The sequence below is a fragment of the Perca fluviatilis genome, chromosome 13 (genome assembly GCF_010015445.1).
Source record: "Perca fluviatilis chromosome 13, GENO_Pfluv_1.0, whole genome shotgun sequence".
NCBI classification, from domain to species: domain Eukaryota; kingdom Metazoa; phylum Chordata; class Actinopteri; order Perciformes; family Percidae; genus Perca; species Perca fluviatilis.
Genome location: NC_053124.1, coordinates 19,682,589 through 19,698,120, shown reverse-complemented (window position 1 = coordinate 19,698,120; position 15,532 = coordinate 19,682,589). Strand labels below are relative to the sequence as shown.

Sequence of the window (15,532 nt, the reverse complement as noted above, 5' to 3'; positions counted from 1 at the left end):
CTCTAATCCTTCTTAAAGCTTGTTTACTATGCCTCATCTCCCAAGATTGCATTCACTCACTATTGTCTACTGGCTACCCAGTTATGTTAATATTAATAGGCAATTAGAACAATTGTATCACTCTAATGGTATAGTTATACTTTTTTTGTTGACTGTTGTTTTGTTTTTCCGTAGAACCACACCAAAAACACAGTACACAGGCTGCTCAGTCCATGAAAACAACAACGGCCAGGCTGCCTTTGAGAACCCCATGTACAACACCAACGCCAAGGCTGTGGAGGGGAAGGCTGTTAGATTCGATCCGAATCTAAATACTGTGTGTACCATGGTCTGAGGATTGGTTATCCTCACTTGAACTGAATGACTTTAGACATCTAATGGGACCAGAACTGGTGCGAGGCTGCGGAGGGGAAAGCCGCATGCTTCGACTCAAACCTCAACGTTGTCAGCAACACGGTCTATAAATCGATGGCAAAAGACGTTCAGTCCCACTTCAGAAACCTAAGCTCCCCAAGCAGAGTGAAAAACCAAAACCTAGTGTTGGCTCCTTTCATTTACAGTATTTTTGTATCCACAATTTCAACAAACGTAAACACAAAATGTCTGCTACCTTTGATTGATGCAACACAGCCAAGTGAAAGAAAAGTATGCAACCCAACTGAAAACTATACTGGCTATTATTCATCTCCAACCCCACGACTCAGCTGGTCATGGATAGTTTAAAATTTGATTCTCGACCAGACACAGCCATTGTACTTCAAGCTCTTACTTAACCCCGCTCACAGTCTCTAATACCAGTAGTAATGATTAAGCCATGACCTGCTTGACGGTCATCACGACATGTCACCATAACCCAATGCAGAGCTCTGTGTTTCACACAGAGCTTTGGAGAGAAGGACCCGCTCTCAGCTCTGTAACCGTTAAGAGGGAGATCACATCACCAGTGCTCTGGCCATGGTTATACATCACGGAGATAAAACTGCGCTACAGGAATGGGTTGATTTCATTTGTACCACTTTGTCTCCCCGGCTGTACTGAACAAATCCTTACTGTGTGGAACACAGATGCAAAATGGCCCACAGATGGGAAAGTGTGACATGAAGAGGATGTCACAGAAGACACTGTGAAGCAAAAAAAAAACGGTTTCTGAGTATCTGGTTTCAAGACTGACGGTAAAAGACACTGTCACCAGAAGACCATCAGTTAACCAGACTGACTAGTTGTGAACAGTAGCCTATTTCTAAAATGACCACTGAATACAACACCCTCTCAACCAGACAGGACAACCTGCTGTCTCCATGACAACCAGAGGCTGGTATTACCAGTCTCTTGTCTTTTTCTATGAAAGCAGACTCTAACACAACTAATGCTAGCAGACAGTAGCAAAAGTTGCTTTGAAAAAAGACTAACTCCAAAGTAGAAGGATAAGGGCAGCCCTGGAGACACAGCTATAATCCTCACTGAACTGGGATTAGAGCAAAGCAAAACTAAAAGGAGTCCAAAGGGGAGCTAGCACTAATAGAACAGAAGGGAAGAGACTGACTCATCTAATGGATGAACTGCTCCTTCACATCCAATGGATAAGAGAGGAGGCTGAGGAGACGGAGACAACCCCTGACTGAACTGGAAGCAGTGTGAGGGAGTCATCAAGAGAAAGGACGAGATCTTAAAATCCTAACACAGCCAATCAGAGCCGTTCTAACCTGAAATCAACTACTGAGAGAGGTCAGCCTTCTCCCTACATAATGAATCAGATCAGACAGAGTATGGCCTTGAGGAAAGATGTTCCTGATCCTGTGAATTTAAATGGATTCTGATGAGAACGATGCTGAATGGATACAGAGGACTCTGATGGACTAGCAAAGCGAAAGACTTTGAGGAACAGAGAAAGCTCTGGCACTAAAGCACATTTGGACTAAAAAGATGGACTGACACAGGGACAGATAGAAAGGTTAGAGAGAAACTGACAGGATGAATGGCAGACAGGGATAATGACAGGTACACGCACTAACACAAATCTGGAGAGACGGAAAGACAGATGGTATTAAGACCAACAGTTAGACACACAAGGAGATAGACAGGTTCAAGACGAGCAGGGTCTTAAGACTGTTGCAGACCACCGTCCACTGCTTCTACTTCCCAGACAGATTTAAAGTTTAAACACAGATTAACAGGCTTACAGACGGACAGACAGAGACTGATCGACAGGAGACACAGACAGACAGAAATTGACAGACAGGCTATAAGAAAGACAAACAGGGTTGTAGCCCTACGATTGTGGACACAGTCCCACTGTAATTCTGCACTCTGCGAGTGCTTATCTTCTTTCTTTCTTATTGCTGCAGAATCTTCTGATCTGTAAATCTATTGCATATATATTCGGGAGCATTCACCACCTATATTTTTGTGCTATATATTTACCACTGGGGGAGGGGGGATGAAGGGGAAAGATGGATTATAGCAGTTTGTTTTTTTTTAAAGAAGAAAAAAAGAAATATCAGAATAAAAGATATTACAACTATGTGCTGTTCACAGAAGTCACACACAGTATTTTGGTTCCTTTGTAACATGGAATAGTTTCTTTTCATTTCCTGTGTAACGTGAAGTTCCTCTCACCATCACTGTCTTTCCCACTGAGGCAATCATTAGTGTCAGTGGTATTGTTGTTGTCATTATTGTTTAGATAGGTTTGCCAGCAACAATCATGCTCTTTAAAGTTATGTTAGTTATAATGTTTCACCAAGCATTCATCACAGGTGGCAGATTTCTAAACCATTAACAGATGGAGTTTGTGCTATGGACATTTATTTTGTATTTTTTTTGCCCCTTCACTAGATCTGTTGACTACTACACATACATACTGTACATGTCCTCCCTAATTGTCACCTTTGTGACACAGACATTTTAATGATCTGCTGGAAGAACGGGACTGGTTGCTAACCTAACTGGTGATACGATGCCACTGAAATTTGCACATCAAAACTCTTGAGTTCAAAGATGTCAACAAACTCAGCGTTGTCATGGCAACACAGAAACATCCCAGCTCTTGATGGAACCCACGTGTTTAAACTACACATGGCCAAAAATCTTATCTAACTCCAACTCTGGTTCAGGTTAATGTTTTTCATTGTCTCTCACAAGGCCAGGCTAAAAGTAGAAACATAAAATGATATAAATGATAATAGTGATAATTGCTGGTGAACTGTTTGTGGATGGCGGTCTACTTTCAAGATGTTTTTACCCACGTAGGAAATTTGTTTGCCAGTTCATGTTTGTATTTTCTCCCTCATACATTTTAGGGTGTTTTCAATGGGTTTGTTTGTGAAATATTGCTAAAATGATGATCTAATTAAGTTGCAAAATATACAGGTTTTAACCATGTTTGTTCATAAAGCCTCAAAGACAAGATCTGTAAATATTACATGATCATCAACTCCAGGTTTTATATCACTGAGTCTTGGTTCTAAAGGTTTCCCCCTCTGTTAAAGATGTGTTTGGTCTCACAAATCAATACTGAAATGTCTGAGATCACGAGAATTCTGCTTTAGGGTGTTTCTGGTTACATTTAACCAAATGAAATCCACATAAATTATAAATTGTCACACATTATTTTCAAATCTTTAATTTGAATTTGAAAGAAAAAGTTTGTACTACCTTTGGCACTTCCTAAATCGTGCACAGTAGATTTTAATCACAGTGTTTTGCTTGTGTACATTGCATTTCAAAAAGCTAGAAGTCCTTGAATGTAATTTATTTCAGAGACACTGAAGCTTTAAGATGAGCTCACCATTTGGGAGAAGATCTTAAGATTTCACTTCGACAATTGAGTAAATCTAAACACACAACCGCGGCCATTGAGATTTAATATTTCCCCTCGCTTTTGCTAATTTTTATTTGTTGAAAATGTAGCCTTATAATCTCAGCTCAGTGTTGCTTGGCTGGTAGCTCTTTATTTTTTTTCAGATCTGATTTACAACCTACTTTTATTACATTTTGTACAGCTGGCAACCGTCACTGTATTTAGCTCCTGTGAGTCACTGGAGGCTGTTGTTCCACATGTTGCTGGCGTTCCTGAAGGCTTCATGTGCTGTATGTAAACCACTGCTGAGAGAAGAGAAACCAACATCCATAAAAAATGGGTTATATTGTAAGAGTTAGGCCTAAAAATGCACCATATACCATACCTACATTAATTGGTTTCCACATGACAAGAATACATGTATTAATGAGCATGAGTCACTGTTTTTCAGCTTTGGTGCCCATTTAAGAAAAAAAATATCTTATTTGTTTTGAAGAGTCTGGTTTAAAGGTTTAAAAACTGAAGTTAGTGAGTTTGGGTCCCACACTTGATGAATGCCAGTTTTTTTTTTTTTTTATGAGTGTGGGTGTCAGGGTGAGCGAAAACATCTGCTTGGCTTTAAGAACCCCTGCTGACCTGACCACAGCCGCCGACTGCAACCAGCTGACAGAAAACTCCTTTTAAAGTCATCGCTGCGGCTTCATTGTTTATCACTGCTGCGACTGTCCTGCACTTCATGGCCGTGCTGACATTGTTTCTTATTACAATTTGGATTGATTGTTGCTGCTGCTGCTGCTGTTGTTGTTGTTGCTGTTGTTGCTGTTGTTGTTGTTGTTGTTTTCGGTATGGATCTGACACAGTGCCTACCAAAAACCATGGGACCCTCCCTGTCATCTACATATGCGCGCTCTTTCAAACACATACACGCTCACAGACACATACATACATATAAACACACACCTGCTCTAGCGCTCCCCTTCGTCAGAAGTCATTTTTTTCTAAGCTTCAGTCTATTTTGCCACAAGCTTTTCCTACTGACTGACCGCAATAAGACTCATGTGATTTGAAGGACTTAAAGCTGTTCCTGCCTGGGGACATTGGAAATATTCACCATTTGAGAAAAAAAAAAGATGAAATATAGAATAAAAAAGTGTTTTGTACAGAAATATATTTTTATGATGAAATTATTTGTAAAATGTATGAATCTATTATGTAAATTTTCAATGCAATGTAAGATTAAAAAAAGGCTAATTGCTTTTGTAAAAAACAAAGTCTCCTTTGTTTCCTTTGCTGTCTTTTATACTTCAGATGCCTTTCTGTAAATGATAGTGTAATCACTTTAACTGATTTATAACAAGAAACCAAAAACATATTGTGATTTATGAGGAATGTACACCACAGTGTTATGTACATATACGTACGGATTATATAAACATATTAAGCCTTGTAATGTGGAATATAAAAGTTGTGACTGGAAATCTAGTTTCAAAGTCAGGGAGGGCCTCGAAGGGGAAATACTGCAGGCACAAAGTGTACAGAAATTGATATAAATACAGTGTAGCTATCTCACCTTGAGATGAACTCTCTAAACTTCTTACATTCATTCACAGTAAAAGTCCCTATCACTGGAATGCAACGCAACATTATTTTTTTTCTAGTGCACCTGTGACTACTGGTCTTACTTTCTGCAACAGAAGTAGGTAATAGAAAAGGCAAAATGCAGTTATTACAAGAGATATTACAAACCTTGAGATGTTTAAAGCTTGGAAGTGCATGCCTGCATTTTTTTTCCAGCATTCATAGTGCAAACCCATCAATGAATGAATGATGCTTACTAGTATCCACATTGTGTATGTATAGAAATAATCATTGGACATTGGACTGGTAATACTGTAAGACTCAAACAGAGCAGGTCGACCTTTACAACTACCCACAATCCCTGAACATTTAGTTTAAGCAGGCACTGTCATTACACTGGGGAATGAGACGGGAAAGCTTATTCAGATGAAGCAATATGAATATATCAGCTAAGTTGATGTCACAGGCGACCTGAAGAGAACAGCTACCAATAATTTTCTGACCCACCAGCTACTGGTTTTAGATGGCAATGAAAAAGCAGTATTTCAGATTAACTGATACTTAGAATTGAATGTCTTGCTTAAATCTCAAGCAATCTCCAACTGGGTCTACATGTGCTTGGTTGCCACTAATAATGGATTGCAATTTTCGCTTTTTGCTCGCAGGTTTCTCTATAGAGCTCCCTCTACAGCTTCGGAATAGATATTTGGCAGCTCCTATGTTTACTTGTGTCTGAGTCCTCGCTCGGTCAGTCGCTCTTCAGTTTTTTTGCCGTCTCAGTAATGACGATAGTGTGAAAAACTCCATCGCTACCTTGTTAGCCGGTTCCTGAATGGGCGTATGTATGCAGTGCCGTGAAGCAATTTGTTACATCAATACTTCCTGATGCTGAGGCCGGCGGCTCGCCGGACGAAAGTTGCAAGGGTGGTTTTTCCGCTCGCAGGCGCTAGGGGGAAGCGAGAAGACCACCATTCAACCCGGAAAAAAAGTCATATAACAATTCCAATGACTCCGAAGCTGTTCAGGTAAGGTAAATTAAACTAAAGAAAACTGCATAGTTCCCCTTTAAAATGTACCTAATGTGGCACATGTTCACAATACATATACAGCAGACCAAACAGCAAAATGTTTCTTTAACAGAGTCCTAAATTACCTTTACTGACCTCTGTTGGTGACGAGTAGGAATTGCATCAACACTGACTGAACTTTTCTCCTGCTACAGTATGCAAGTCCCTTGAACAGTCATATCCCTCCTGCCTCCATGAGTGATGACTGCCCTGTAATGGACACAGTTTCACAATCTGGAGGAGGGTGATTTCACCGTTCAATTGAGACACCTGTTAAAGAGGTACAGTATGATAAATCACAAAATGACTGTCCAACCTAAATGTAGGCCCACAATAATTTCCAAAATATAAGCCTTCCATGACCTACCTTGGCCTATATTTTCAGAAAGAACAAGCTCAGGAGATTTTAAAATCTAGAATTACTACTGACCAACTGTGTTTTTATGTGATTGCTATGTCATTACAATGTTTTTATTTTTTTATTTCATGCTGTGCAATTTGGAACATTATCTCCTAATCCTGTATTGTAAAGATTTGTACAATGTTTTCTTTCTGACCTAGAAAACAGCTCTTAGAAGGTTGCTGAGAAAAAAGATCTCTCCACGTCCATATAGTAGCTGTTCCTTTTGATTATATCACATGATCTTCATCAACATGGGCAAAAGCCCCGAAAGTGCTCAGAAAAAAATGGCAATTTGAACACCTATGACTTATTGACCACCAAACCACAAACTGCAGATGAAGGTCATGTGATATGATAGAAATTTGACCTTGTGGTGATTTGCTGTTGTTGCTGTTTCTTATTAGGTCAATGTCAGCAAAAATGTGTCACATTGCTTACTCATTTACATGTAGCACTAAGGCAGAATGAATATTAAGACTGATTCCCAACCAGGGTCCCCAGGGGGGACTTTTGCTATTGCCAGGGTACCGTTAAAAGATTGTGGAGCAGCTAAAAGAATTTAAAAATAAAATTATAATTTGATTACTATATCAGCTGTAACACTTGAACACTAAATGTAGCAGTTATCTAAGAGTGCTTGGAAACTAGTTAGCAAGCAAGCACAGAAGTGTAATTAGGTATTTAGCTAAAGTGATGGCTAAACAGTTGAAATAGTTAGCTAAAAGTATTGCATAAGCAACTGAAAGGGTTAGCTAAAAGTAGACCTTCAGACTTAACAGTTAAATGGTTGAAACATTCATGAATCTAAATAATGACAGTTCAATTAGTATGAAAACATGCACAATGTCCACTTTTATATAATGAATTTTGTGGGGTTACATTAGAACAAAAAGGTTGGGAACCACTGTATTAAGTTGAAAAGCACAAACTGGCCAATTGTCAGGTTACTCTCCTTCGTAAAGCAACTAAAATTGGTCTGTCCCCCAGTCACTTTAAGGCTTTGTTAAATCACTTCTACGTATCTTCTTGTGTCTGTTTTACCTGTTAACTTAACTTTTATTCATTTTTTGTATCTGTTGTAATTTAAATAGCATTGTAATTATTATTTGAACATCAGTTGCTGAAATGCATGCTGTGCACTCAGCCCCAATTGAAAATGATGGTCTCCGTCAATGGGCAATTTTAAATAAAGGTTTGAAATTAATTTAAATGCAACTACGTCATAAGGGCGACTACAGGTACGTTCTCCTTTCCTCGTGAGAGCCAAACGGCTGCTGGCAATGTGGCGTCAGATTTGACTGCAACCGTGGATTACCCTACCATTTATTTTGGTCTGAATGGGCAATAGAATGACAATTGTTATCTATACTTCGAGGTGGATATGGAGCTCTTTCTCTAGTGGACTTGGTCGTCATGGTGAGTCACTTTTGACATTTTTATTTTGCTGCTGTTGATGGCTCAAATTGTTGGCAGGTTTTGTGGTAAAATGCTTCCAAGTTCTTTCACTGTTCCATCTAAGTTACGCTAAGTTAGCTGCACACTGTTGCTACAAATTGCTTTTTTATATGTCTATGTTAATGTATTAATCGTACTAATTAGTTTGAGAGTTTGAAATACTTCTCTGTCATGAGCTCACTCTTATTGCAGACCGTTGTAACGTTACTGGAGTGAAGTTTAATGTACAGGGTCTACTACGTGTGTATTTTCATTATTGGTCAATAATGATATTTACCACAATAGTAGAGATACTTGAATTCGACATTTGGTTTGCTATGCTTTCTGCCTTATATTGTATTTGCCGTTCATGGCCACTAGATGGCACCACATGACCTCTGTAACTCTGAGCACTTGTGCCTGCAGGGTGCATGTGTTGTCCGCATGATATCTTACATTAATCGATTTGAGATGATGTAGAATACAGTTTAGTTTAGACCTAGTCAATTTGTAACGAAACATTTTTCACTAAAGGCAACAGGAAATGTATCCGATGAACCAAAGAAAACATGACCTGGAATTGGAACACGTTACGGTGTTCTTATTTCGTTTTTGATGATTCAGTTTTCAGTAACTAATTGGGGGTTTGGTTTTTGCCAGAGCCTGGATTAAGATCAATACTTTTCATCTCTCTGTTCAACTGGGGAAATCAGGCCTGTTTTCTACTATCTGCTTTAGATATGCGAGTCTTTATTTTTAAATCAAGATGATTAGAAACCTCTTTGAAGAAAGTTAAGTGGAAAAATAGAAGAATCTTAATTTCTTGCAGTGTTTGATGTGAGCTATTGCCCTTGATTTTCTTTGGCCTCACTGCACTGTATGTGATCAGCAGATGGAGACAGCTGACCTGTAAAACTGTGTACTTGGCTAGGATAGCCATCAATATGTAGTTTTATATCAGCAGCACTTTGAGGTATAATGTGTGTACATTTAAAACATTCGGATCAGGTATGTAATCCCATTCATTAAGATTTATCTGATATTATTTTCTCATTTTAGATTTAGGTCAGTGCATTCTTTGCTGAACACATTTTAGAGTCCATAATCTCGGTGTTGGCCATGTGAGATCAGTAGATGGCGCCAGCAAACCTCTGAACTGCTTTGCCTGTGTTGGCATCATGCAGCTTTAAAAATGTTATTGTTGGTGTTCTAGTCACCAAAAGTTTGTCTTTGAGATGTTGGTTGGATTGTAAATACGGTCATCCAAATCATTACTATTCTTTTCTTTATTCAGAATGCCCAAATGAAAAAAATAACTGACTTTACAACCAAGCAAACCATCACATTAAGACATAAGTATTGTATAGGATGGGAAAACAATAACGCTTGCAAGGGATAAGCCAAATAATGTCAGATGTTTACAATTAGGCTTTTTCTAAAATGTGAACAACAAAGTTATACATATTAAAGAAAGGGGATACAGTTTTATTATTTTGTTTGTTTGTATCATGTGAAGCACTTTGTGACTGTCTGTGAAAGGTGCCTATTATTATTATTATTATTATTATTATTATTATTATTATTGATTCGATATTTTTTAAATCAAAGTAAAGGGTTAGAGGGATGGCATAGATATTCCTGCGTTAGTAAAACATCCTGTTAAATACGAATGCTGTTTCTCCAGAATAGAAAACCAGTAAAAAACAACGTATGGCCCAATGTGGCATTCTTTGGAATGATGGGTGCATTTGCATTGGATTTGTATTGGCCATATGTCGTCAGTAGATGGAGCTTGATGACCTTTGATACTTTACAGATTCCTGTACCGGAGTAGAAAGCATAAAACAACACCGATAGTATTGCTGAACTTTAGTGCGTGCCTTTTTAGATGAAGCACACATTTATTTCTCACCCAGGGGTAATGACGAGAGAGAAGACAACAACAATGAGCCAAATTTATGAAGATATTTAAATGAATTGGCTCCTTTTCTTGTAAGAATTTTAATTTTGTCTGCAAATGTGGATCAAAATAGAATTTACACAGAGGAAGTTTGGTTTGGTTAATCAGTATCTGTTACAGTTACAATTTGAATTCAGTATCACCTTGCTTAAAACCTTTTATGATTCTGCCCTCTCTGGTGGTGGCAGCGAGGGTACAAAGAAGAACATTTGTTAGTCAAACTGGGACAAGCTGAGGCTGCAGGCTCCGTGGGAAAGGATAATGATGTGGTGGAGCTCCTCGAAGTCCTTTCGTGTATGAAGCCCTTGTGTAGCCATGTGAGTATAGAAGAGAGCGTGTCGAGAGGGTAATTGCAACAAAGACAAAGACAGCGACCATAATTTGTCCCCACTGCTACACTAATGAAGAGAAAAGATGCTTAGGTATCAGGTTAACCGTTTTAAAGGATGCGGATGATAGCCTATTCTATTTAGGATAAAGCTGTTTTTTTTTTTTTTTTTTTTTTTTTTTTTTTTAGCATTTTGAAAAAGAAAATCTATACAGATATCAGTAATTATTGGAACCTGGTGAAAGTAGGAAATGCAATTTTTAGAAAAGTAAAGATTTTAAGATGAAGTATTTTAAAATGCATCACTTGAACGTTCGCTCTTTCAACACTATCTCTTGCAGTTCTTGGGTGTATACCTAATATATGAAACATACATTCAAACATAAAAAAGTATGACTGTGAAACATGTTTTCTTTTTTCACTGCTTGCATTGCCTCCCTTCCAACCATTGAAGGAGTCTCCGTGCTGTCTTTCTGATGTTCCTGTGTCTTCTCTTGCAGTATCCTGGAATCTCAGCTTTCCTCTTTGTGCTTTGTTTCTCCCAGAGACAGTGTACAGCTTCAGTAGTACCAGAATAAATAAGTACACACACACACACACACACACACCAATCAAATCAGTGTGACTTGCCGATGAGAACAGTATATTAGTGCTGTCAAACAATTACAATATTTTAATTGCAATTAATCGCATTAATGTCATGGTTATCTCGCAATTAATCACACATTTGTACCTATTCTAAATGTCCCTTGATTTCTTTTTGTCCCATTATTTCTTTTTTTCTCATTTTGATGCTCTTAACATGGAAAAGGCTTGCTTGTGCTTTCGTCGACCTGGCTTTGACGAGGGGGCGGAGAATTCGCATCAGCTGTGTGCTTGGCCATCAAGTGGTATTTCAGACTGGACGTGCTGCGATGATCAGTTCACAACGACAAAACACACAGATCACTTTGGTCTTAAAAGCAGACTTTCCATTCAGAATCTTATTGGCATCCATTTCGGCGTCTCGCGCTCGCCATCCACTCAAAGCATAACGTCAGCCTACTACTCTTTGGCCGGCTCGCAAACCCAAACAAGTGTGTGCAGCGTGCCTGTTGTTTTGTTTCCAGTCTAGCTAGATCCGGTGTGGTGTTGTAGTTTTCTAACGTTACTAGTTGTTGCAACAGCATGTGAAAAAAAACTACAAAGTTTGCTAGGCCAAAAAGAATGTTAATCTCGCGATAATTTTTAAAATTTAAAATAGGTTATTGGTTTGCGTTAACACCGTTAATAACACATTTAACTGATATATATATATATATATATATATATATATATATATATATATATATATATATATATATATATATTTTTTTTTTACACACACACACACACACACACACACACACACACACACACACACACACACACACACACAGTGCTTTAAGTTTTTGTGCTAAATCACTTTAAAGCTGTGCAACTCCAAAAGTCATACTAGTGCAGATTAATCGATCATCACTTTTAAATTCATTTGTGTACCGTCAAATCTTTTTGCAGAGCTATTTTATTATCCTCTCATTTGAAACCAGAGCTTCCAGAACTGTTTCTTCCGATCACCCTGCTTCCCGCAGTCTTCCTCCTGTGACAGAGAGCTTTCCCAGATTTCTCCAGCTTTCGGTCTTCGACTGCTCTCAAATCAATCTGGGATTAGGCTTGATTACGCGGCTATCCCTTTGGGACGCTTTATTTCAATGAATTAGTCGAGTGAATGAACAGAACTGCAACAGAACGTTATTTTGTACCAGCCACATAAATTATGCATAGTCTGTGGATATCAACCAACCTTGATCATCTTTTTTTATGGTTTGAATTCAGAGTGAGAAAAATTGTTAATTGCCAGCCTTGTCACATTTAATCTTGGCTGTGTTTGATGTACAATAGGGTCTATATGTTGGTTATTTATTTAGGTGGTGATGGAAATGCTGTGCATGATGAAACCGAGACCTAGATAAAATGTTTGTGTGGTGTTTTATGTTTTGCACTACATGGTTATTGCTAGAATAATGCCAAGATGAGAGAGTAAGAAATTCCGTTGATTGCACAGAAACCAGTGCATTTTGTCATGTATAAATAATGTGTGTCTGTGCAGCATATATACAGATCCTATAGTGTTATGTAGTTTATGCATTTTTTTTTTTTATTTCTATGTCACATCATGTTTAAAGCTTGTGTGATGTTTCAGTGGTGTAAGATTAAGAAATAATTGGGCAGCCGAACACAGCACCTTTTTCAATCCTGTACACTTTCAATTGAATTTGAGGGGCTTCATTGTGAGTAATAAGCAGCGTTAATGTGTTCTAATTGAAGCTGACCACGCAGATAGTGTTTGTGACAGTAAGAAAGGTGTAAATGTAGCTTCAAAGCTGGATAGTTAATAGCTGAGGACAGACACATTTTTCCCAGATGGAAATAATTTCACTCAGGACGTAATTAAATTCATACGCATTTCTGAGTCATTGTTAAAAGCATATGAATGTTCAAATATGATTGACATAGGTGCATACTCTGTGATCAGCAAATCCAGTGAATCCCAGGGCTTGAAATATTTAAAAATGCAAATTGCATGCAACAATTTGCATATGGCAGTATTTAAAACCAGTGTCCTCGCCTAAAGAGGGTTTTCGTAGTAGACAAAGAGAGAGATTATGGGTGGACACCCACCCGTGTTTTGATCGCAGCACCATCGGGCAAGTCAGATTTCTGTAAACAACGGGCTAATCAAGAGGCTTGTTGGTGCATTTAGTCAAACAGTTCCTTGAATTGCTGTGACTAAATGTAAATTAACATCTGGTTTCAGAGGCTTTTGCACTAAATATAAGACTCATCTTATTTGCCCTTGAAATGAGAAAAAGCAAGGATATGAGAAACTTCTATTGTGTTTTGATGCTAAACCTAATTGTCTTTTAATATGTACGTTAGATAGATAGATAGATAGATAGATAGATAGATAGATAGATACTTCTCATCAACAGAGGTAAAGTTAAGTGCTCAACCTACAGTGGTTGCTGTGACCAATCGATTAGTATGACATGCTTAGCCATGTCCTGCAGCGAGGGGCTACACTGTTAGATTAAATGCTGGCTAGATCCTCATCAGGAAAAAAAAATCAATGGTTGTTGTTAAGGGCCAACCGTGTCCAAGGGGGGATGGGGATGGAGGATTGTAGAGTCACTTTACATGGTGTGTCCTGGGTTGTTTGCACTCTGGCGCCTGCTTGTATTGACCTGGATAGGAAGCCTGGGTGAGGAGGAGAAAGAGAGAGAGAATTTGTCACTGTAGTTCTTCTTCACTCCGAAGTCACCGTTCACTTCCACTGACTTTGGATTGCTTCCCATCATGCAAGTCTTAAATGAGCAAGGTACCACAGAGAAGGTGCTGTAGTGAAAAGCGCTATATAAATTCAATTTATTATTATTATTATTATTATTAATGTGCACACATTTCCACACCTTATTTCAAATATCCGATCTCATTTTAGTGTGAGAATACATAATTACTACAGCACCTTTTTTAAATAAGCAAGAACACAAATTGCTCAAATGATATTTATATATTTATAAATTCTTTTTTGACAGTTTTACTGCAATTACTGCATCATACGATACAGTTCTGCATGTCTTTTAAACAAATTCAAATCAAGTTTTTTTTTTTTTTTTTTTTTTTTTTGTCAGCACATTCACATTTAATATTATAACTTAACAAAGCTATTTGCAATGAAAGCAGCTTACTTTATATATTTAACCCACAAATCATTCCCCTCTAAAAAAGGAGCTTTCATTAGCGTTTACTGCATAATCGTAGTTCACTGGTATAAAAACAGTGTGCTGCGTGGTGTGCACAGCTTAACATCAGACACATGGGCACACATGATCAAATTTCTCAGTATTTTGGTGACCTCATTAGACCATTTTGATTTTTTATTTACTTTGTTGCACATTTATGAATAAAAAGTCTGCAATTTCCTCATTTAAACACTGAATAGCAGTGGATCCATTTAGTTGTACTTTCTTTTCATGAAGCAGGAAATCAAGTTTAAACTCCTGCTGCCTTAAAACACAACATTGGGCTCCATTTTAATATATGTATGTATGTATGTATGTGTAAGACACAAGAATCTTATAATCTACTTCCGCTTGCTTTGGGACTTATTCAACAGACGTTGAATTGCAGATGGTAGCAGACAATTACAGGCCATTCACAATGCAAATTTTGATCAAGTATTACTCTTTTCCAACTTCTTTTGGTGCAAGACCCACAAACCTCACAAAGCTACACTACACTCTAAATCTCACAAACACAGTTTATATTAGTCTAAGAAGCTCAATTAGGAATTGTTAGAGGGCAGCAACTGAAAGAGACCAATCAGTAAACAGTATGGAGTGATTTTAGATTGCGTCATGAATTTTGACTTGGAGATAAATTTAGGGTTGGGCATCATTTTGATTTTAACAATTCTGATTCCAATTCCGGTTCTTCCTTTCGATTCCGGTTCTTATTGATTCATAGATTCCCATTCTGGAGTTGAAATGGGTTACTTGCTTATTTCACAGATAACCGGAACATGTAATTTTGATTCATTGGTGATTTACTTTTACTGGGCTTTTTCAATGTAAAATAAAGCCACACTTTAGAGCGCCGCTTACTGTGCTCCATGGCTGCACAACAAGCACAACAAGCACCTGGAAGTACGGTGGCCGCCACAGAAACCAAAACTTGTGCATGTTAAAGGTTTACTTCACCGATTTAGCATTAAGCTTTGTATCAGTAGAAACACGGTAGTATTTTTGAATGACCGTGCTTCCCTCTCTCATGTCCCCCTGAGACGAGAGATCTCTGTATTGTGGGTCTGGAAAAAATCTTCTGATGACGGAAAACAAAGTTTTTTGCGACATCAGAAGATTTTTTTGCCCAGAGGCAATAGACT

General features: G+C 38.1%; 2 protein-coding genes across 2 annotated transcripts in view; both read left to right on the top strand.

Annotated features, from left to right (window-relative positions):
- The window catches only part of csmd3b (CUB and Sushi multiple domains 3b), a 383,486-nt gene extending 378,420 nt beyond the window's left edge, over positions 1 to 5,066 (top strand). Inside the window, exon 72 of the mRNA XM_039820294.1 lies at positions 175 to 5,066. Within this exon, the coding sequence (XP_039676228.1) occupies positions 175 to 334 (160 nt within the window). The 3' untranslated portion in view covers positions 335 to 5,066. The remainder of the gene's footprint in view (positions 1 to 174) is intronic.
- A 3,048-nt stretch (positions 5,067 to 8,114) lies between these two features.
- The window catches only part of tshz1 (teashirt zinc finger homeobox 1), a 165,829-nt gene continuing 158,411 nt past the window's right edge, over positions 8,115 to 15,532 (top strand). The window contains exon 1 of the mRNA XM_039820951.1: positions 8,115 to 8,263. The gene's annotated coding sequence lies outside the window, so the exon portion shown is untranslated. The remainder of the gene's footprint in view (positions 8,264 to 15,532) is intronic.